The sequence below is a fragment of the Pantherophis guttatus genome, chromosome 1, assembly GCF_059756535.1.
Source record: "Pantherophis guttatus breed Tessera chromosome 1, ASM5975653v1, whole genome shotgun sequence".
In the NCBI taxonomy this organism is placed as follows: Eukaryota; Metazoa; Chordata; class Lepidosauria; order Squamata; family Colubridae; genus Pantherophis; species Pantherophis guttatus.
The window spans coordinates 244387526-244411895 of record NC_142063.1 but is presented as its reverse complement, the minus strand read 5'-3'; the positions used below and the strand labels follow the sequence as shown (position 1 = coordinate 244411895).

Genomic DNA, 24370 nt, shown 5'->3' with positions numbered 1-24370 from the left:
ATGTATATTGAATCCCTTTGCTGATATTCATAAGCGGACAGTTTTCTGAAGAGTCAAATGCATAACCTACAATTATATTTAAAAATTAAATAATTTTTTGTTGCCCTTAAAACTTGGCTGTTAAAATATTGTGTACTCTTTTGCTTCTTATCTTCTATTCAGCATTGCATTAGGTACTATATTTAGTAGTGCTGCTTAATGTCACAGCTACATGGCAGTTGGATAGGTGTGGGGGAGATAAGCGGAACTCTAACTTTATTTTAAGTATTCTCTGCTAACAGTTACTTGAGTGCCAAAACTATACCCATTACTTTGTTGAACACACTTTATGTATGCAGAATGACATAGATAAGAGCATACAGTTCATCGTGATTGAGTTAATTCTGATAAATACAAGGACTGCTTTTCTTTTTTAAAAAAATATTAAGCGAACATTTGACATGTTCCATGTATAACTTTTCAAGCTCTTGAGATGTGTCCCCATTCAATCCTTTTGCAAAAAGATGAATATTCAGTCACACTGCAAGTGCAACCTATGTTTCTTTTTAACAGGCTAGTTCAAGATGAACTTCATCGAAGCCAGTTCAATTACCGCAGCCCCATTGAACTTTAACCTGGACTTCAGAAATGCCACCTCTGTGCCTTTGAATGAAACTGTATGTGAAAATTGGAGAGAGATCCATCACTTGGTTTTTCATATGGCCAATATTTGTTTTGCAGTTGGGTTGGTTATTCCAACTACTTTTAATCTCCATATGATTGTTTTACGAGCTATGTTGACAATGGGTAAGCAAAGCTATATTAGACTTAAATGTTGCAGCCTTGAGAATCTATTGTAATGAGAATCCACTATAACATATTTGTAAAACTTATTTCTCTATTCCTGCTGCTTGATTTTGTTTGATTTTGGGAGGGCGGGAGGGCTTTGGAATATGTGTGGAAAACCAATCCATAAAAACTTTAAAAAATAAATGAAAAATATTTCATTTTCTGACTGTGCTTTGAGATAAATGTGGGTGATATTTTTCTGTAATGCTATAACTTTCATTCTTTTCCTGGCATAGTCTTCATTGTTCTTACTATTATTAGTCTTTTCTTGGTAGATAGTTATATGGAAGATAAAAAGTTTGAACACAATATTCTACTATACTTAGTTTTCTGGATTAGGGATGGCAGAGTTGCATGCCTAATAATTTTACATTTTTATTTTTGGCAGGGTGTGTACTTTTTATCATCTGGGCAGCCCTTTTTCGTTGTGCTGTGGATATGGTAATCTGGAATGCGGTATTCCTTGTTGTCAATCTTCTGCATTTTATATACTTGCTGTACAAGAGGAGGCCGGTACGTTCACCACCGCTAAAGCAATGATAGATGCATAAAGAAGTTATTTAAAAGAATGGGGCTTTGCTTCTAAATGGGCTTGTTCAGCGAATGTATTGATATATATACTTACTACACCACAAGGTATTTTTGCTTTCTATTTTTTATCACTGCCAAAAAAAGTGTAAGAGGTTATTAATCTTTATTAATAACTGTGCTTTTAGTACTTAACCCTTCAGGCTTTCATTTACATAGCTGTAGTCCTAGTGCAAGATTAATATAACATGTACAACTATTGAGTGCCAAGAGTGTTGCATTTGTAATTTAATTATACCATGTTGTTTTGTTTGCTTTTAATCTTCTTGAGGGCTCCTAAGCCACTTATAGTTCTTTGGGAATGGAGCAGCATATAAATCCTAATAAGTAAGTAAGAATAAACATTCAGGATTTCAGCTGAGTACTATATTGTATCATTTTAACGTTATTATATATTATTTATTCTAAGTAAATAACTTGGTTATATTTTGAACTTATTGTTTTATCTTTATCTTTATTTGATTTGTATACCGCCCTACTCCTGAAGGACTCAGGGCGGTGAACAGCCAAACAGTAAAATACATAAATACAAAATTTAAAAAACAAGATAAAATCGAATTAAACAATTTGGCCCAGACAAATTAAAACACCCCAATCATTTAAAAAACAGATTAAAATTTGCATATTAAAAAGAAAAGAGGGAAAAGATTAGGCCAGGCCCGCCTGGTGGAATAAAAAGGTCTTCAAAGCGCGGTGGAAGGTGCGCAGATCCAGGATCCTCCGTATCTCTGGGGGGAGCTCATTCCAGATAGTAGGTGCCCCCACAGAGAAGGCTCTCCCTCTAGGGGCCGCCAGTCGACATTGTTTGGCTGACAGCACCCGGAGGAGCCCCTCTCTATGAAAGCGTACCGGCCGGTGGGAGGCTATTGGTGGTAGTAGGTGGTCCCATAGGTAACCAGGTCCTAAGCCATGGAGTGCTCTAAAGGTGGTAACCAAAACCTTAAAGCGCACCCGGAAGACCACCGGGAGCCAGTGCAGCTTGCGCAGGAGAGGTGTTACATGGGAAGCCATGTCGCTCCCATTACCACCTGCACGGCCGCACTCTGCCCCAGTTGGAGCCTCCGGGTGCTCCTCAAGGGGAGCCCCATGTAGAGAGCGTTACAATAGTCCAGGCGGGAAGTGACGAGGGCATGAATGACCGTGTGTAAGGAGTCCCAATCCAGAAAGGGACGCAACTGGCGAATCAGGCGAACCTGATGAAAAATCCTCCCGGTCACGGCCGGCAAATACTCTTCTAAAGACAGCCCTGAATCCAGGAGGACGCCCAAGTTGCGAGCCCTCTCCGTGGGGGCCAATGATTCGCCCCCAATAGTCAGTGATGGTGCCAACTGACTATATCGGGACGTCGGAAACCACAGCCACTCGGTCTTGGACGGGTTGAGCCTGAGCCTATTCCTCCCCATCCAGAACCGCACGGCCTCCAGGTACTGGGACATCACTTCAAGGGCATCGTTGGGGTGATCCGGGGTGGAGATGTATAGCTGGGTGTCATCAACATACTGGTGATACTTCACCCCGAAATCACGGATGATCTCGCCCAGCGGCTTCACATAAATGTTGAACAGGAGAGGCAAGAGGACCGACCCTTGCGGCACCCTACATATGAGGGGCCTCGGGGTCGAACTCTGCCCCCCTGTCAACACACTGCGACCAGTCAGAGAGAAAGGAGGAGAACCACCGCAACACAGTGCCTCCCACCCCTAACTCTTCCAACTGGTGCAGCATGATACCATGGTCGATGGTATCAAAAGCCGCTGAGAGGTCTAACAGGACCAGGACAGAGGAGCACCCCCTGTCCCGAGCCCTCCGGAGATCATCTACCAACGTGACCAATGCCGTTTCCATGCTGTACCTGGTCCTGAAGCCCGACTGGAACAGATCCAGATACGTCGTTTCATCCAGGTGCTGGGGGAGCTGTTGCGCAACCACACTCTCAACAATCTTCGCCACAAAGCGAAGGTTGGAGACCGGACTATAATTAACCAACATTGCCGGGTCCAGGGAAGGCTTCTTGAGGAGAGGCTTTACCACCGCCTCTTTCAAGGCGGCAGGAAAGTCACGCTCACCCAACGAAGCATTTATAATCCCCTAGAGCCAGCCTCGTGTCACCTCCTGGGAAGCCAGCACTAACCAGGAAGGACATGGGTCCAATAAACAAGTGGTCGCGTTCAGTCTGCCCAGAATCCTGTCCACGTCCTCAGGGGTCACAGGATCAAACTCATCCCAGATAACATTCTCAAGACCTGCCCCAGTCCCTCCCCCTGAGACTACCCAGTCGGAGTCCAGATCTTCCTGAATTTGAGTGATTTTGTCATACAGATACTGAACAAAATCCTCGGCTCTACCCTCCAAGGGGTCCTCCGGCGCTTCCTGGTGGAGCAGGGAGCAGGTCACCCTAAACAGGGCGGCCGGGCAGTTATCTGATGATGCAATAAGAGCAGCAAAATAACTACATTTCGCTGCTTTTATTGCCACTAGGTAATTCCTAATATGAGATCTTACCAGTGTCCGTTCCGATTCAGAAAGACTGGCCCTCCAACTACTCTCTAGGCGTCTTTTCTGGCGCTTCAACTCCCTCAGCTCCTCGGTGAACCAAGGAGCCAAATGAGATCGGTGCCGGGTCAGAGCCCGCAAAGGCACGACCCAGTCCAGAGCTCCAGCGGCCGCCCTATCCCAGGCGGCCACTAGGTCTCCAGTCGAGGTGTGTGCCAGAGCCTCAGGAAATGGCCCAAGCTCCATCTGGAACCTATCAGGTTCCATCAGGTGCCTGGGGCGGAACCATCTTACCAGCTCCGCCTCCCTGCGGCGGGGTGCACCGTTTCGAAGGTCGAGACGAAGGAGAGAGTGATCAGACCATGACAAGGGCTCGGTAACTATATCCCCTATCTCAAGATCACTCAACCACTGTCCAGAGACAAAAACCAGATCCAGCGTGTTAACCCCCGTGTAGGTAGGACCATGAATTAATTGGGTCAGGTCCATAGCTGTCATGGAAGCCATGAACTCCCGAGCCACCTCAGACGCCTCGCCCACGGACGGTAGGTTGAAATCTCCCATGACCATAAGCCTAGGGGTATCAACCGCCACTGCGGCGATGACGTTGAGTAGCTTGGGCAGGGCTGCTGCCACGTGGCAAGGAGCTAGGTACGTGATCAGCAAACCCATCTGAACCCCGTGGTCCCATTTCACAAGGAGGGATTCACAGCCGGCCGTCTGAGGAACAGTGGCCTCCCTCGGTCTCAGACCTTCTTTAATGATAACCGCTACCCCCCCCCCCTGCCCCTCCCCTGTGACCTCGGCTGATGGAATGCATGGAAACCTGGTGGGTACATTTCAACGAGGGGAACCCCCCGCTCCTGGCCCAACCAGGTCTCCGTAATACCTGCCATGTATTAAATGTTTTAATGTATACATGGCACGTATTACCTGCCATGTATTAAATGTCCAAATGTTTTGGACAACATTTGTTATTATGGCATTGTTTGGTATGGACTGTGCATCTATAAATGTTTTTATTAATTACTACTGCTAATAATAATAATAGTATTATCATATATCCAATAATAATATTTTTAATAACAGCATTATTATACTTTGGTTCTATTTTCAGCATAATTCATAATTCTCAGTAGGGTACAATTTGTTCCTCTTCCTTCTGTTCTTCCTCTTCTTCCTCATTGTGTGTCCACTGCAATGAAGGTTTTCTTTTCATTGTTTATAATACTTATTTCGGCCTCCCACTGAGGTGGAGTGAAGGTCATGACCATTGAAGGTCATGCTATTAAAGTTTCATAAAAATAGGGAATAAATTATTTTCAGGAGAAGTATGTTTACAAATTTCTCTAGTATATTTCATATTTGGCCAGCAAAAAGTCATCTCTGTTTACTTTACCAGAATGTCTTGTATACATTGATTAATAGGTGGAAAATATTCTTTACTTGTATCTTTATTTTATCTTTGTATTAAAATATTTCATCATGTATAGTGTTGAAGTAGTACATTTTTAAAATACATAGACTTTTTTGACAAACAAGTATATAAATAAATTTTATACATATATAAACTGTGTGCATAATTATTAGGCAAGCTGTATTTTGGAGGATTAATTTTATTATTGAACAACTACAGTGCTCTTAGTCAATCCAAAATATTAATAAACCTCAAACCTGAATATTCAAAAAAGTAAAAGTGAGGTTATGGCTTTCTTGGAAGAATATCTATGTGTGCACGATTATTGGGCAACTATTAGTATGCAGAATTATTATGCAACTAAATGAAAAATGAAAAGTTTCCCATCTTACTCATTTATTTTCATCTGTTAAAGTGAGAATAATAAACAAACAATTCAAAATTTACAAATAAACATTTCTGACAGTTCAAAAAAAAAATCAGTAACCAATATAGCCACCCTTCTTTTCAATAACAGTCATAAGTCTTCCATTCATGGAGTCTGTCAGTTTCTTGATCTGTTGATGATCAACTTTTTGTGCAGTAGCAACCAGAGCCTCCCAGACACTGGTCAGAGAAGTGTACTGTTTTCCTTCACCGTAAATCTCTCATTGAAGAAGGGCCAACAAGTTCTCAGTAGGGTTTAGGTCAGGTGAGGAAGGGGGGCGTGTCATTATTCTTTCATCTTTAAGGCCTTTTCTGGCTAGCCATGCAGTGGAGTACTTAGATGCATGTGATAGAGCATTCTTCTGCATAAAAATCATGGTCTTCTTGAAAGACACCAACTTTTTCCTGTACCACTGCTTGAAGAAAGTGTCTTCTAAAAACTGGCAGTAGGTGGGAGTTGATTCTGAGTCTATCTTCAACCCAAAAAGGTCCAATTAGCTCATCTTTCATAATAACAGTCCATACCAGTATCCCACCTCCACCTTGCTGGCGTCTGAGTTGAAGTGGAGCTCTGTGCCCATTACTGATCCAGCCACGGGTCCATTCATCTGGTCCGTCAAGAGTCACTCTCATTTCATTAGTCCATAAAACCGTTGAAAAATCTGTTTTCAGATATTTCTTGGCCCAGTCTTGCTGTTTCAACTTATGTGTCTTGTTCAGTGGTGGTCAGATTTCAGCCTTCCTTACCTTGGCCATATCTCTCAGCACTGAACACCTTGTACTTCTGGGTACTCCAGGTAGGTTGCAGTTCTGAAATATGACAGCACTGGAGGATAATGGGTTCCTGGTAGCTTCATGTTTGATTCTTCTCAAATCTTTGGCAGTTAATGTGCATCTTTTTTACTCAACACGTTTCTTGCGACCCTGTTGACTATTTGCAACAAAATGTTTGATGGTTCTGTGATCACGTCCCAATATCTTAGCAATTTCAAGAGTGCTGCATCACTCTGAAAGACTCTTGTTTTTACTGATTTAAAAATAACTTATCAACAGAAAGACGCTAATCATTCACAACTTGTTAGGGCTATTTTCCACTATGCAATCCAATTACTCAGGGGTGAAATCTACTTACCTTCCTTACCAGTTTGGAAGTGCACGTGCCGTGCGCACGTGTCACATGCACACGTGAACCTTCTGTGCATACACAAAACCTGCGCATGCACAGAAGGTACAAAACACATTACTTCCTGCTTAAAAACAGGAAGTAACGAGACCCGGGCGGGTGGGCGGAGCTTTGCTCCGCCATTGCTACCAGATCCCCGAACCAACCGCGACAATAGCTCCTGGATCGCCTGATCCGGTCCGAACCGGGAGCATTTCACCCCTGCAATTACCCCTTTTCTTGAAATACCCAGGTAAACATGAGCATGTTCTGATGAAACATTTGACATTTGAACCTTATTGTAAACTTTTCTAGCTCAGCCTTTTTTTCTACCTATAACAACCCATATGTGCAGTAAGTGTTTGTATGACTCGATGGTTCATCTGCATTCCAACATCCTTTGTAGTAAGGCTTTTTTGTCATCCATAGAAATTTTACAGTGTTTTTTTTTAATTCAGTACAGCTTGATTGAAATAAAATTAAAGAATAAAAGGGCAAGCTACACAAATGGGCTGTCATACAACATCCTCTAATTTTTCTCTTCCTCCTATCTATCAAAAGAGCATCAGTGTAACAAAGTGGGTTGAAAGGGAAGTTGTCCATTTGCCTAGTAATATACAGCTAGTCCTCAACTTACAACCACAATGGAGCCCAAAATTTATGTTGCCAAGTGAGAAATTTGTTAAGTGAGTTTTGCCCCATTTTACAATTTTTCCTGCCACAGTTCTTAAATGAATCACAGCAATTGTTAAATTAGTAATATGGTTGTTAAGTGAATCAAGGTTGACTCAGCCTTCCATCCTCCCGAGGTGGGTAAAATAAGGACCCAGATTGTTGGGGGCAATATGCTGACTTTGTAAAACCGCTTAGAGAGGACTGTAAAGCACTGCGAAGCAGTATATAAATGCTATTGCTATTGCTATTGCTATCTGGTTTCCCCATTGCCTTTGTGTGGGGATGCTGAAACGGTCAAAAGTGTGAAAAATGGTCATAACTCACTTTTTTCAGTGCTGTTGTAACTTCGAACGGGTCACTAAGTGAACTGTTGTAAATCGAGGCTACCCGTATTGCAAACTGCGTCATCATAATCTTAGAAATGGAGCGGGGTGTGGGGGAGATGTTTTACTGGCTAGTGAATGGTTTAAAGAAGTAATCCTTGTCCTTGTCACTTCCAGAGCTTTGCTTATCAGGTACTGCAGAAGAAATGCTGCTGTCAGAAAAAGGTGCAGATGCTTTTGCGGTTGATTGAGGCATATGCCCTGGTTTATCATATGCAGAGATGCATGATATTTGCTCCATTCATCGCTGAAAAGATTTCCTCTGTGGTCAGCAGAGCTGTCCTTTTACATCACTTCTTTCTAAGCCCAGCTGCTCTGAGGCACCATTCCTGGAGGAGCCAGTATACAATAGAAACCACAGTTATCTGCCACAGGGTTATTTCAATTTCCCAGACAAATCCTATTGTCGGGGAAGGGGGGGCTGCATGAAAGATCTTATATTAATGAAAAACTAGCTTCACATTGCTCTTTTAATCCCAAGGACAAAGCTCTTGTTTTTCCCCTATAGAGCACACATTCACATTTCACTTAAAATTCTGATTATTTCTTGTTGATATAGAAGTAAATTAATTAAGAATAGCCGAAGACTGCCTTCTCTACTTGAGGCTCCGTGTGCCTCCATTAAAGCTTCCATCATTATTTATCTTGCTCAATGCTATATTGTTTTTGCTTTCTTTTATGCCCATTTTCTCCTTCTCTGAAAAATTCATTGATCCCTGCTCTGCCTATGTTTTCAGATAAGACAAGGCATAGTGTTTTGGCTATTGAATTAAAATGTGTTGTCAGTTTGCCTTCCTCTCATGGACTTCACTGTTTTGATATACTATGTGAATCAGACACCTTTTATATTCCATCACAACATATTATGATACAGGACGTTGTACGACTGAGGCAAACAGGGCCTCCAATGGGGCAGGCAGTCTAGGAAGCTTCAGTGTACCCACAAGGATCATCTTGGTACCCACTAGTCCAGCTGCCCCACCTGATTTTTAAGAACATTACTTGAATTATGTAGTTTTAAGATAGCATGGGCCAAAACAGAGAGCCAGGGCCTGAAAAGGATTTCTACAAATTTATCAGCATTAAAGAAACCAAAGTAATTCAATGCAGAGGGATGTAAAATAGTGACTATATCAGATAACACATCCCAAGTTCTTTGTTGATATGTAAAATATGAGGGAATAACACAATAAAAATATAAGCCCCAATTTATTCATCCCACTTGGAATGTTTTTCCCCCTTAGATTTCTATCCCATCTTTCCTTTAGGAGTTTAGGGTGACATACATGGCACTTGCATCTCCAGCTTTTCTCCACAGCAAAAACACTGAGGTAGGTTAGACTGAGTAAGAATAACTGCCCCAAAATTATATATTAGGGCTTCAATAGTTGAGAATGAATTTGCCTCATTTCTAATCCATCACTGTAATAATTTATCTGTGCTGGCCTATTGTGTAATTCTGATTGTGAACTTCCCAAAGGATGTGCTCTTGGAAAAGATGTTCACTCCACCCTTCCCAAATATTCGCATTTGTACAATCTCTGTAGATTCATTTGTCTTAATCATGCCTTGGTTTCTGTAGTTTAAGCCCAGCCATTAGGTTACTTTACACTTTAATGCATTGTCATGAATTAGACTCATCTAGTAATATGTCTATGAAGATTCTCAGTCATCCAGGTCATAGTTTATATAAAAAATGGTTTTTATTTTTGAAAAGGCAACTAGACTGATTAAGATTAAGCATATTATCTAACCCCCCCAAAAAAAGATCTGAGTAAAAGGAAAATGTATGACAGAAAAGTATAAAAATCATGCCTGAGTGGAGAAAGTAGATAATTAGAAATTGGGAACTTGCAAAGTTTGGGAATGAATGATTCATGAAATGCTACTGCAGGAAGTGAATAATTAATCTATAGAATTTATTATTGCAAGTTGCAGAGATCAACAATATATTGGAAATTAAAAACAAACACAGAGGGTTGCTGTGTAGAAGTCAGGGAGGATGGAGCTATAAGTGACTGGTAATATGGTGATACACTGCATTTAGTTTCAAGGATGTTTTAGCACCCGATACTAGAGAACATGAGTGGGAAGGTGCTAATGTCCCCATGTCCTACTTATGGACTTCTCTGAAGCCTGTGGTTGACCAACCACAGGTAAAAGGTTGATCAACTGTGGTAAAAGCCAAGTGTTGGACTAGACAATAGTTTGATGTCTTTAATCGTTTTCAGAGATTTTAGATTACTTTAAATAAAGGACAAAAAGAATGGAGTAATAATATACAATGCTACATAGAACTAACTTGTGTTCATGCACACTATTGTCTTATAACAATTTGAGAGGTAGAGTTTTATTATTCCCAGATGAGAAGGTGCTGATGCTAATAAGATAATGCAGAATGTTTAAAACTATGTTTGAATTCACAGCAAAGGCAAGATTTGAACCAAATCTTTCTTGATTTATAGTTCATACTTTTTTGACACTGTGCTTTGTCATCCATACTTCCAGAAAGCTTGATAATCTGTATGATTAGAAAAGAAGTTTATGTGTATTTGTATCTGCTTAACTATGTTGATATTTTCTGCTTACAGCTATGGCTGCAATATCAGATTGGAACACTTATTTTTGAAAATATAATTGTTTTGAGTAATTTTTGACCCATAACCTCACAAAAGTAATCAAAGCAGACCTGCAACTTTCAGCAACAACTTTGGTTGCCAAAAGGGAACTACATTTCTCTCCTTTGTCATTAAAATCCATGTAGTTTAGAGTCTACGCATATGGGAAAAAGAAATTATTTGTAACAAATTTGAATTTTCTAATGTAGTCTCTTTTTTTAAAAAAAATCCTTATTCTATAGATTTTGTTATTCTATCATGAAAATAAATAGTCTTAATTTTATTTGCTAAAGGGCAAATTAAGGAAAGATAATATTGGTTGGATGAGTAGTAACATTATCCTCCATTGGGGAAAAAATGGATTATCATCACAAAGCTATTTGTAAATATAATTATTTGTGTAAACTAGATGGCTGTCATTTGGTAATTATATATTTTTTTCAATGAAAGTTTTTTATTTTTATTTTTAAACAAGCAGTACATCATTCAATCAGTGTGTCATCTGAGTACAAAATTTTGTGTAATCATATTCAACATTTACCACCATTTTCTTGATACATATACATATTTGGATATATTTATTACAAAATATTCTTTATAAATTTTTTAAATTTTTATTCTACTTCTTGTCCATATTCAATGTCTATCCATTGATAAAATTGCCCCCATATCAGTGGTGGGTTTCAAAAATTTTTACTACCGGTTCTGTGGGCATGGCTTGGTGGGCACGGCTTGGTGGGCGTGGCAGGGAAAAGATACTGTAAAATCTCCATTCCCACCCCACTCTAGGGGAAGGTTACTGCAAAATCCCCATTTTCTCCCAATCAGCTGGGACTTGGGAGGCAGAGAATAGATGGGGGCGGGGCCAGTCAGAATTTTTACTGCCGGTTCTCCGAACTATTCAAAATTGCCACTACCGGTTCTCCAGAACTGGTCAGAACCTGCTTAAATCCACCTCTGCCCCATATATTGTAATATTCCGATTCTTCCTGCCCTTTGATTTCCATTGTCAATCTATTCATTTCTGCACATTATAATATTTTCTTAATTACCTCACCCTTTGTAGGATTTTTTTCTGCTTTCCAATTTTGTGCAAACACAATTCTAGCTGCAGTTATTACATGAATAATCAAATATACATTTTCTTTACTAATTTTCTCAGGTAAGATACTCAACAGGAACAGCTCCAGCTTTAAATCAATATGTTACTGTGTCATTTTCTCTAACCATGTTTGAATTCTTGCCCAATAATTTCTCGCTGCTGGACACGTCCACCACTTCCAACATTTAGTTGATTTATTTTTAAACATTTTTGCCAATTTTTCTGGTGATGTGCCAACTGTAAAACATTTTGTACAAATTCTCTTTATACGGTATGCTGTAGCCATTGTTAATTAATAGTTTCTTTCTCACAATTGCTGCCATTTATCTAACTCTATTGTAAATTTTTTACCCATGCTATCATTGTTTCTTTTACTTGTTCTTCTTCTAATTTAATACCACGTAGATAGCTATAAAATTTTTTAATCATTTTCTCATCTGTTCCTGTGAGTATCTCATCCAATTCTGTCATTTCCAAGTAAAAACCATATAACTTAGCATCTTTTTCATATCTCGTTTGTAATTGCAATTTGAATACCAAACCATATCAATCTCTTGTTCTTCTAATTCTTGTTTCGTTTTCAATTCCCCCTTTTCTGATAAAATATCTTTATATCTAATAATATTTCCCATATTGATAACATTTGGATGTATTAATGCTTCCACTGTTGAAAACCATGTAGTTATTTTTAAGTAGTTTTTCCTCTAACTTTCTCCCATATTAATAATAAAGCATTTCTTACATAATGTCTTTGAAAATAACTATGTATTTGATTTTTCCCATACCATAAAAAGACACGCCAACCCAATTGTAAATCATGTCCCTCCAAAGTCAATAGCCTTATGTTTCTTAATACAATCCATTCTTTCATCCACGATAATGCTGCTGCCTGATAATATAATTCCCAATTTGGTAATCCAAACTCTCCTCTGGTTCTTGCATCTTGTAACATTTTTATATTAATTCTCACTTTTTTCCCTTGCCATATAAATTTCATTATCATTTTATTAAAATTTTCAAAATATTTTTTTTCTAATTTTATCAGTATTGTTTGAAATAAAAACAATCTAGGTAATATATTCATCTTAATTGTCACAATTCTTCCCATTAATGATAATTGTAAGTTTTTCCATCTCTCCAAGTCCATCTCAATTTGTCTTTTCAATTTATAATGATTATCTTCCTTTATTGTTACACATCTTGATGTTAGTTGAATTCCTAGGTACCTTACCTTGTTGGTAATATGAATATCTAATCTCCATTAAATCCCTTTTCTGTTTCTCTGTAATGTTTTTCACCAGTATTTTTGTTTTATCTTTATTGATTTTCAACCCTGCCACGTCTCCATATTCTTCTATTAATTCTATTAATGTTGGTCCTACTTCTTGAGGTTCCTCTAGAATAAACACTAAATCATCTGCAATTATAGATAACTGAACAGATCAGAATAAACTTTGAATGAATCCTGAACTTAAAGTTGTCAGATTAAAATGTGTAACTGCCATATTCTGTTTTATTTATTTATTAAATTTATTGGCCTCCTATCTTATCACAGGACAGTGCTGGGTTGCTATATATAGAATGGTGGCTTCTATAGAACTGGGTTAGATGTTGCCATGAAAATTTAGGAAAGATTTATGGCAACTGGTCACACTGGCGAGATTCAAGTTTTTACTATCGGTTCTGTGGCCATGGCTTGGGCGTGGCATGGCTTGATGGGTGTGGCTTGGTGGGCATGGCAGGGGAAGGATACTGTAAAATCTCCATTCCCACCCCACTCCAGGGGAAGGTTACTGTAAAATCCCCATTTCCTCCCAATCACCTGGGACTCGGGAGGCAGAGAATAGATGGGGGCAGGGCAGGGGTGAAATGTAAAATTTGTTACTACCGGTTCTGTGGGCATGGCTTGGTGGGGGGGTAATGTGACTGGGTGGGCGTGGCCAACTTTTTTTTTTTTAACTTTTTAAAGCATTTTTTCTAATGCTTTGAAAAGCCTCTGCCGATTAGGCAACTCAGCTGGGATCGTCAGAGAGGCTTTTTAAAAAATGCTTTGAAAAGCCTCTCTGCCGATCAAACAACTCAGCTGGGATCATTAGAAACTTTTCAAAGCATTTTTTTACCACCTCTTTGGCCAAGAGGTTGCAGAAAAAAATGCTTTGAAAAGCCTCTGACGATCCCAGCTGAGCGGTGCGATCATCAGAGGCTTTTTTTTTTTTTACTTTTAAAAGCATTTTTTCGTCGGAAGAGGTTGTAGAAAAAATGCTTTTAAAAGTAAAAAAAAAAAAGCCTCTGATGATCGCACCGCTCAGCTGGGCATGGGGGGGGCAGGGATTTTTGCTACCGGTTCTCTGAACCACCCGCCGCCATCGCTACCAGATTGGGTGATCTGGTCCGAACCGGGACCATTTCACCCCTTGGGCAGGGCCAGTCAGGTGGTATTTATCAGTTCTCTGAACTACTCAAAATTTCTACTACCAGTTCTCCAGAACTGGTCAGAACCTGCTGAATACTACCTCTGCAACTGGATTATTCTTTGGGAACCAATGATTTATAGTAGTGATAGTATAACAATTTTGTGAGGGAAAAATAAGGAAGACAGTTTTTGTACTGCTGGACTCTTAGCTACTCTTGATAGTATTGACCATGATATTTTCCCTAGGCTGCTCCTATGAGTTGAAGATTGGAGACATTGCATTACAATAGTTCCAATCAAACTGAAACAGGATTGTGTACTTTACCTTGGAAGTTGGCTGTGGCCTCCAAAGTGCACTTTAACATCTGACCCAATGCTCTTTAACATCTATATGATGTCCCTAGGGATGATCATCAGAAAGTTTTGGGATGGTTTTTTTTTTGTGCTGATAATATTTTATTAAGATGAGGTTATTCATATTCTGAAACACTTTGATTCTGTAATGGGTTAGATGAAATTCAATAATCCAGTGCTGAATCCTGAGACAACAGTAATCTTCTCTGTGGTTCCCAAGTACAAGAATTTGAAGATCTTTATTTCAATAGAAGAGAATATATATATTCAGGGTTGAACTATGGGATCCTTTGTGTCTCTGAGTTGTATCGTTTACTTGCAGACATTCCATTACCAAACTAGGTAACCTCATCAGCACCTAGTTAAGTAACGAAACGTCAGCAAGCAAACAACTAAGTTCAAACAGCACCAAGGACTCCAGAATGTTTTTTGTGTTCAGAATAGAGTGATGACGCTTCAGAAAGAACAGGAAAGTACTTTTGGGAAGCCTCTAGAGCAGTGGTTCTCAACTTGGAGGTCGCGACCTCTTTGGGGGTCGAACGGCCATTTCACAGGGGTCGCCAAAGCCCTCTCTCGCCGCCTCCCCCCCACACCTTCACTCACCCTCTGCCTCTGTTGGATCGTCGTTCGTCGTTCACTTACCCTGCCCACTCCCAATCTATTGCTGCCTCCGGAGTCCCAGCTGATGGCTAGAGGGAAACAAACCGTTTAAATTCTTGCCGCAGGGCTTCAAAGGGCCGCCCTACAGCTGATCAGTGTTAAAAGAAAACAGATGAGAAGACCGGTGCCTGCAAAAATAGAAAAAAACAGCCCCTTTCAGCTTCAGCATAGGTTAATTACCATAAGTTGATTTGAACAGCCTCCAGACTCTCAGCTGATTTGCTCTCAGCTGTTTTGCGCAGGGCTCTGTTGCTAGCTGCAAAGAGAGGAGCAGATTTTTTTCCCCCTAGCTATGCTGAAAAAATGAAACTGAAAGTAAAGCAGGGTCTTTGCTGCAACGTGACAAAATGAGGCAGAGAGAGATTTCTTTTTCTTTTTCCTCACCAAAAAAGGTAGGTGCAAAACTGCAAACAATGGGAAATTTAGGGCAAAAGAGGAGGTTCAAGATTTTAAAACACAAAAGAAAAAAAGCTCTATTTAACTAGGGAATTGTAATAATGGAAATACTATTAATTGTATATTGTGTTGAAAGCAGAAATGGTTAAGTTGTGGTTTGGAGGAATATATGGGGGAAATTATTTGGTTTATTATTATTGGTAAATATAATTAATTGATTTGTAAGAAATTGGATGGCATGGAAATAATTGGAATATTCATGTTCATATTGATTGATATACAAAAAAGATAGTTATATAACTAATTGATTTATATTAAATGTTGAATTTGTATTAAACAACTGTATTACATAATTACATAATTAACCAATGTGAGGATGCATATAAAAATAGATGACAATGGGAAGGGGTATAATATAGAATAGAAGAGAAAAATTGAATTTGATTAAGATTAGAGATGAGGATGAAGGTTAATATTGGTTTTTTAAAAAAATTGATGAGGAATAAATATGGCAAAAAGAAAATATAGAAATTGTAAATTTAATTGAAATGACTAAACACTGGTTAAATTTGTGAACCGGCCAAATATTCTGTTCAAAGAAAGTACATTGTATGTTTGTATGTGTGTTTCTAATTATTGCTATTTATTCATATTTGTTCTCTTTTATTCTTTAAAGCTTAACAATTCATTCTTTATCTTAATATCTTTATATTTGTTTGGGGTTGGTTTTCTTCCCTTTCATCTTTTTTATTGTACAGTAATCTTTCTCCTCAAACCTACCACCTCTCTCTTTTCTTTCCTTCTTACTTTCTCTTCCTCCCCCTCTTCTTCTCCTTCCTACTTCCTCTTCCTTTCTCCTCCTCCTCTCTTCCTCCCTCTCTTACCCTCACTCCTACTCTAATTTCCCTTCCCTTCCTTCATCCTCTCTATTGCTGTATCCTTCTATGCATATGGACTACTCAGAGGGCTGAGAAAGTTTTGACTGGTCCTCGCACTTTTGACCAGTCCCTGAACTTACAACTGTCCTCACATTTTACATTTTTGCCCTATCTTGTCACCATGGTGAAGAGAAGCAGTTGTGAAATGAGTGACACGGTTGTTAAGAATGCTACAATGGGCATGATGACCAGTCATAAGTGCGAAGACCGGTCAAAAGTGCGAGGACCTGTCAGAAATCACTTTTTTCAGCCCTCTGGGTAGTCCTTTTGTGCACAGGGACTACTCAGAGGGCTGAAAAAGTTATTTTTGACTGATCCTCGCACTTTTGACCAGTCCTTGAATTTACGACTGTCCTCACATTTTACGTTTTTTGCCCTATCTTATACCATGTTGAAGAGAAGCAGTTGTGAAATGAGTGACATGGTTGTTAAGAATGCTGCACAGGCATAAATGTGAGGATGGTCATAAGTGTGAGGACTGGTCAAAAGTGGGAGGACCTGTCAGAAATGACTTTTTTCAGCCCTCTGAGTGGTCCCTATACACATAGCCATGGCCACCTGGTCACGTGACCAGCTAGCCATGCCCACCCAGTCACATGACCTCCAAGCCACACCCACAAAATAAGCCACGCCCACAGAACCGGTAGTAAAAAAAATTTAGAACCCACCCCTGGTTGGGGGTCACCACAACATGAGGAACTGTATTAAAGGGTCGCGGCATTAGAAAGGTTGAGAACCACTGGGTTAGATGAAATTCAATAATCCAGTGTTGAATCCTGAAACAACAGTAATCTTCTCTGTGGTTCCCAAGTACAAGAATTTGAAGATCTTTATTTCAATAGAAGAGAATATATATATTCAGGGTTGAACTATGGGATCCTTTGTGTCTCTGTGTTGTATCGTTTACTTGCAGACATTCCATTACCAAACTAGGTAACCTCATCAGCACCTAGTTAAGTAACGAAACATCAGCCAGCAAACAACTAAGTTCAAACATGCCCTTGAAGTGATGCCTGGAGGCCGTACGGATCTGGATGGGGAGGAACAGGCTCAGGCTCAACCCATCCAAGACTGAGTGGCTGTGGTTTCCGACGTCCCGATATAGTCAGTTGACGCCATCACTGACTATTGGGGGCGAATCATTGGCCCCCACGGAGAGGGCTCGCAACTTGGGCGTCCTCCTGGACTCACGGCTGTCTTTAGAAGAGCACTTGACGGCCGTGACCGGGAGGATTTTTCATCAGGTTCGCCTGATTCGCCAGTTGCGTCCCTTTCTGGATCGGGACTCTTTACGCACGGTCACTCATGCCCTTGTCACCTCCCGCCTGGACTATTGCAACGCTCTCTACATGGGGCTCCCCTTGAGGAGCACCCGGAGGCTCCAACTGGCGCAGAGTGCGGCCGCGCGGGTGGTAATGGGAGCGACATGGCGTTCCCATGTAACACCTCTCCTGCGCGAGCTGCACTGGCTCCCGGTGGTCTTCCGGGTGCGCTTCAAGGTTTTGGTTACCACCTTTAAAGCGCTCCATGGCTTAGGACCCGGGTACTTGCGGGACCGCCTACTACCACCAATAGCCTCCCACCGGCCGGTACGCTCCCATAGAGAGGGGCTCCTCCGGGTGCCGTCAGCCAAACAATGCCGACTGGCGGCCCCCAGGGGGAGAGCCTTCTCTGTGGGGGCACCTACTATCTGGAACGAGCTCCCCCCAGAGATACGGAGGATCCCGGATCTGCGCACCTTCCGCCGCGCCTTAAAGACCTTACTATTTCACCAGGCCGGCCTGGCCTAATTTTCCCCCTCTTTTATAAAAGATTTTTAAAATTTTAAATATTTTTTAGTATTTATATATTCAATTTTAAATTGGTTTTAAAAGTTTGGGGTTTTAAATTTGTCGGGGCCAAAATTATTTAATTTGATTTTATTCTATTTTTTAAATTTTGTATTGTATGTGTTTTTATTGTTTGGCTGTGCACCGCCCTGAGTCCTTCGGGAGTAGGGCGGTATAGAAATCTAATAAATAAATAAATAAATAAATAAATAAACAGCACCAAGGACTCCAGAATGATTTTTGTGTTCAGAATAGAGTGGCAATGCTTCAGAAAGAACAGGAAAATACTTTTGGGAAGCCTCTAGTCTAGGGTTATTATAGATTTCAGAGGCCCAAGTAATCTTGTGCACAGGAACATCCATTATCAAAATTAGTTGGAATGCTAATTACATAGTCTCTTAGATATAATAACAGCTGTTCTATTATTGAACACACACTGATAGCTTCATTAGATTAGATAACATTCTACGTGGGGCTTCCTTGTGCTTGCCTAGAAAATGCAGAATGTATCAGCATTCTGAGTGGGATATCCCATCATACACACAATGAGTGTCAATTTATCAAGCCACGTTCCTGCTTCTGACACTAAACAAATCAGCACCAGGATATTTAATATCCTGTTACAAATCTGAACAATCACCACGATCATCAGAAGGTCTATGTATCGTCACTGACAATGTCATCTTGTAGTTACAAAAGCAACTGGCAGCTGCACTCTAGAAGGCTCCTTTTCTTCCTCTCTCCCCCAGCCCCCCAATCTGTGACACCTGTTAATGTGTCTTTTAGATGCCTGTTGAAGACTTAATTCTTCCCCCGGGGTTTCTTTGAATGAAAATGTTATGATTAGCTGGTTTTGTTTATGTTTTTCCTTTTCTTCCCCACCATCTCTTTTATTGAGTAGGCTTTTATTTTACCATGCATTTTTTATTTTTACTCATAAATAGTTTTAACATTTGACAACATAAAAAGCAGAATTAAATAAACAATAAGTGAATGATAAACTTTTACTGATTTTTTGGCAGCAAGGATATTTTTGGAGGTTTTAACTGAAACGATTGTGTCTTAAAACCACTTCTTCTGCATTTCTAATGTTTGCAATATTTCTTCACTATTGTCTTCCAGATAAAAATAAATAAAGAGCTCAGTAGCCTATACAAGAGAATGTTTGAACCACTCCATGTTCCTCCAGAGCTATTCCAAAGATTGACAGGACAGTTCTGCAATATTCAGACTCTAAAAACAGGTCAAACATATGCTGCAGAAGATAAAACGTCAGTGGATGAACGATTAAGTATTCTACTAAAAGGAAAGTATGTACCTGAAATAACTGGATCTGGATCTCCCCTTTATATAGTTGGACTGTATGAAAAATGCACACTCAATATGAAAGAGATAGGTATGCTACCAGATCTGGTCTGCACAAATCCAGAAAACCACTAGATGGCAGCAAGGAACTTTCAGTATAGTTTTGCTACCAATTTGTGCTCATCTGGATTTTTATAGCTCAGGTATGATAGACCTAAAAATAAGCTAGTTAATCAAAAATCTACACCATCACCACCCATCCCTGGACAGGAGAGCTCTTTCTAGCTAATGGAAGAATTCTGCTGTAGAAGTTGCCTCACTAATTCTCCTTTCCTTCTACATTCATCCAAAATTGAATCCAAAAATTTGGAGAATCCCCTGAATTATGGAAATAGCACTAGATGCTAAAGGGGATAAATAGAATTAGTGAAGATTCTTTCCTTTTCTTTTTCTCTGGCATATAATCATAGAAACAGTAGTCTGTTTAGGGCATGCCTAAGGATTTTTTTTTTAGGGAACTAAGTTAGATCCAGTCCTGTACCTTCTTTTTACGTCATTAGGTTTGGTCTTTGAATTTCCTGGTGATTTGCAGCACTAACAGATCTAACCCTCCTTAGTGTTTTGGAAGATCAGCCCTTGTCAGCTGCTATCTTCTGTTAACTCCTATTCAAAGTTTTATTCATATCTCTCAGTTGTTACTTACATTTGTTACTTATTTCAAACAATGTGGTTCTAGGAAAATTAGATTGTTGATAGATTCTCTGTTAAATGTCCAAGGTCTTGGGAATTGTGTGTTTAAGAAATGTATTTCTTTAAACCTTAAAAAAGTTTGCGACAATGCTCAAGTTTGATTCATGATTAATTTCCTCTTGTTACAGTGAACCAGAGAGCAATCTTAGGCTTTCGTAAATTCCTGGTAGCTTATTTATTTACTTACTTCATGTAGAGAAATTGCCTTAGTTATTAGGTAACAGGAAAGCTTCAATTAATCCCATCCATGTTGGTGACATTGAGATTGAGAAACTAATATTGGGAGCATCACTACTTCTTCCAGTCCCAACCTCTGGAGGTTTTTTTCCTCCAGCAGGATCAAGGAATAAGCCCTATCCACAACTAAAAACAGAAGCTTGGCAAGGATCTTAAAGTCCAAACTGAAGCAGAACAATACAGATTCCTTCTTCTTTCTTCTGCTCATGATCTGCCAATTTATAACTTTCTCCCTCATTTGCTCTTTCTCCCAATGCAGCTATCCATAATGCTACATTACATCTGCACTGATGTTAATGCATCATTAATTGTAACAGGGAGTTGCAAATTATATTTTCAGCGTGCTTAGCTTAATATTGGTTAGTAATGATTCGTGATGGATGATAGCAAACAATATAAATGTACCATGTACCAAGAGGGAATTAATGCAAGTAAGAGGGAAGGATGGGGAGGAAATACCTAAGTGTAAGATATGATTCAGCAGCGGATTGCATTTGCATCATGCCTCTTGGAGAATAGCTTAACTGTAGGGGTTCCAGAATTTTAACTAGCAAAACAACAATTAAGTTGTTTTCTATGATAACAGAAGTTGTGTGAATTTACATGTTTGTAAACAATTGTACTCTATTAGAAATTAGAACCTGCTATGTTGCCTATATTATCAATTGTTGTAATACTTATTTTCATCATCAGAATGAAGGTCTCCTATAGAGGACATTTTCTGCATAATATTTACCCATGTGCCTTTATAGATTCTCCTGAATATCGATCAACTCAGATGAATCGGGATGAGAAATTCCAGGTATGAAATCAGCAGTTTCTTTAGGAATGATTATAATTATCATGGAGATTCTTCAGTGAAGAAAATTGAAGAGCTGTGAATTTACAATCTGTTGTCTGATGCATTATATAGCTTTTAAAACTGCTATTATTGGAACATAAAATAATTCCCAATGTGAAATATTATGGTTGTGTTATTGGGGAGATTTAAAATGATATTTTTTCATACACCAGATAAGTGGTTGAAGATTAACAATTACTTTGCTAGACTTTATTGAGAAAAACCAAATTATACTATACTATTTTACAATTGGAACTATAATTTGAAAATAATCACTTTAACCTGATCAACTAGAGTCTTGTTTGCTATTGGTAGAAGATCCATTAGTAATTCAAGCTATTCTGTAACAACTGAAAACAGGACAACTTGGAGAACAGTTCAGAAAAGGCTGATAGATACTTTATTTAAAGATCTTTTTGTTCAATGCAAGGGAATCTAAGAGAAAGAAACCCTTTTCTTCACTACAGGTTAAAGAACCATTATGAGGGGAATAAATTAATACAGCCTTCCTATGCTGCAGACAGACTAACCCTTAGTCACTAAGGGATGGAAAGATCTGTGGGAAAGAGTTCAGAAAATACAAGAATCTAAGATGGTGACAGATGGCAGTTTTAATGTCCTTTCAAAAATCTGCCAGATCTTTTTGGCAACGGATCATAACAATCAAGGAAATATTGGAATGTGTATATTCAAAAGGAAATGATGACTTCCAGGACTTTTTATTTGTAATTAGCCATTAAATTTCTAAAGTCCTTTTTAAAAAAGAACAAAAAATGATTGAAAATGATTGCTTGCCGTTGGTATGCCTTAAAGAGAGTTGGAAAAATAAGGTCTGCTACTCCAGCAAGTACCTAATGAGGGATCCCTGGAAATAAAAAAGTAATAGGCTACAAAAGTGGTGAGAGATCCCCGATTCCCAAAATGAAGCTCCAGCAAGTGAGTTTCAGATATTAAAAGATAAAGGTTCCCCTCGCACATATGTGCTAGTCATTCCTGAGTCTAGGGAGCGGTGCTCATCTCTGTTTCAAAGACGAAGAGCCAGCACTGTCCGAAGAAGTCTCCGTGGTCATGTGGCCAGCATGACTAAACGTCAAAGGCGCACAGAAGGTGGTCCCTATTTTTCTACTTGCATTTTTTACGTGCTTTCGAACTGCTAGGTTGGCAGAAGCTGGGACAAGTAATGGGAACTCACCCCATTACACGGCACTAGGGATTCGAACCGCTGAACTGCTGACCTTTTGATCGACAAGCTCAGCATCTTAGCCACAGCGTCCTTTTCATATTAATTAATTAATTAATTAATTAATTAATTAATTAATTAATATTATATTAGTTGGAACCAATAAGCCAGATCTTTCTTATGCAGTTGCTTAGAGTTCCTTTTTTCCTTTCCTTTGCTTTTCTTTTTCAAAACGTGAGGGAGATAAAGATGGAATCATTGCAGGGCCTTTCAGTAGTAAAAGGCAATTTCTGCCTTGGAAGCCTGGTTCCTATGTCTGACCAGGAATGACTATGCAGTTGTTGGTTAACTTGATAGTAAAAGTGAAACTGAGCCTGGTACGGAATCTAAAATCAGTGACTTAGCGTAATATGTTCCACTCAAGAACTGGGCTTAATGCCATAGAAAGCTTGTTGTCATACTACAGTAATCACCGTACTAGAAGGCAAGTACAAGATATTTGTGCTGTTGCTCATACATTATCTATTTTGGGTTTTGCACATTGATTTATTCAGACTTGGAGAAAATACCATCTCTACCATATACTGAAAGAAAACATCTCAGACTTCCTATTCTGCACATTAATTTAAATTTAATCAAAAGAAGAACAAGGCAGGAATAGGAGTACTGAATTTATTTGTCAAGGGGACTGAAATCCACACATTGTTTTGTGCTCAACTCTACATTTTTAACCACAAGTTTCTTGAATTCTGTTTATTTAATATTTACTTAATCTCTGTGCTTTTTTAATGAATGGAAAATGTTTTTAATTCACATTTCTAAAACATTTCTTTAAAAGTGTAACTATGCATTTAATGATACATAGACGACATTTACAAATAATTTATGGACCTCCCCACATGCTTAGATACTGCTTTTATTTTGTTTTTTGGAAAGAATATACTTATATTTTTTGTTTATGGATCGTTAGGTGAGAGTATTTGGCTTCCTTTTGTTCTTGTTAATACACTGGTGCCATCTGCTGGATTTAGATTTATGGAGATGCCCTGAACACAATCATTCGTAGCTGTCTTGCATATATAAATAGCGTTTAGATTGAATTTTATTCTGAGGCTGCAATCCTTGAAGCATTCAACTGAAGACAGTCCATCCCATGATATTGTTACTTCTGCTTACATGATTAGAGTTTATGCTGGATGAGACAAAGGAGGAGCAATATTCCTCTTGAAGAAAAGATCTGAGTTGCATATTATCAGACTACAGGTAGTCCTCGACTTATGACCACAATTGAGCCCAACATTTCTGTTAAATGAGACATTCGTTAAGTGAGTTTTGTCCCATTTCATGACCTTTCTTGCCACAGTTGTTAAGTGAATCACTGCAGTTGATAAGTTAGTAACCCGGTTAGTAACCCAGTTTACTAATAGTAAATCTGACTTCCCCATTGAGTTTGCTTGTCAGAAGGTTGCAAAAGATGATCACATGATCTTGGGATACTGCAACAGTCATAAATATGAACCAGTTGCCAAGTATCTAAATTTTGGTCACATGATCATGGGGATGCTGCGACAGTTGTAAGTGTGAAAAAAGGTCATAAGTCACATTTTTCAAGGTCGTTGTAACTTTGAACAGTCACTAAGCAAACTGTTGTAACTCGAGGACTACCTGTATATGGCCATTTCAGAACGGGTCCCTCAGAGATGGGCTGCATCAATCTAGACAAGGGCAGCCAAGAGATACACACATATTAACACTCTGCTGACAGCTGGTAGTGA

General features: G+C 39.3%; 1 protein-coding gene across 4 annotated transcripts in view; it reads left to right on the top strand.

Moving 5' to 3' along the window:
• Window positions 1–24370, top strand: part of POPDC1 (popeye domain cAMP effector 1) — a 37595-nt gene that overhangs the window by 2655 nt on the left and 10570 nt on the right. For all 4 annotated transcript variants that reach the window (XM_034409081.3, XM_034409082.3, XM_087882608.1 and 1 more), the window contains 4 exons: window positions 553–786; window positions 1217–1341; window positions 19405–19592; window positions 21268–21376. In XM_034409081.3, coding sequence (XP_034264972.1) covers window positions 564–786; window positions 1217–1341; window positions 19405–19592; window positions 21268–21376 — 645 coding nt within the window. In that variant the 5' untranslated portion in view covers window positions 553–563. The remainder of the gene's footprint in view (window positions 1–552; window positions 787–1216; window positions 1342–19404; window positions 19593–21267; window positions 21377–24370) is intronic.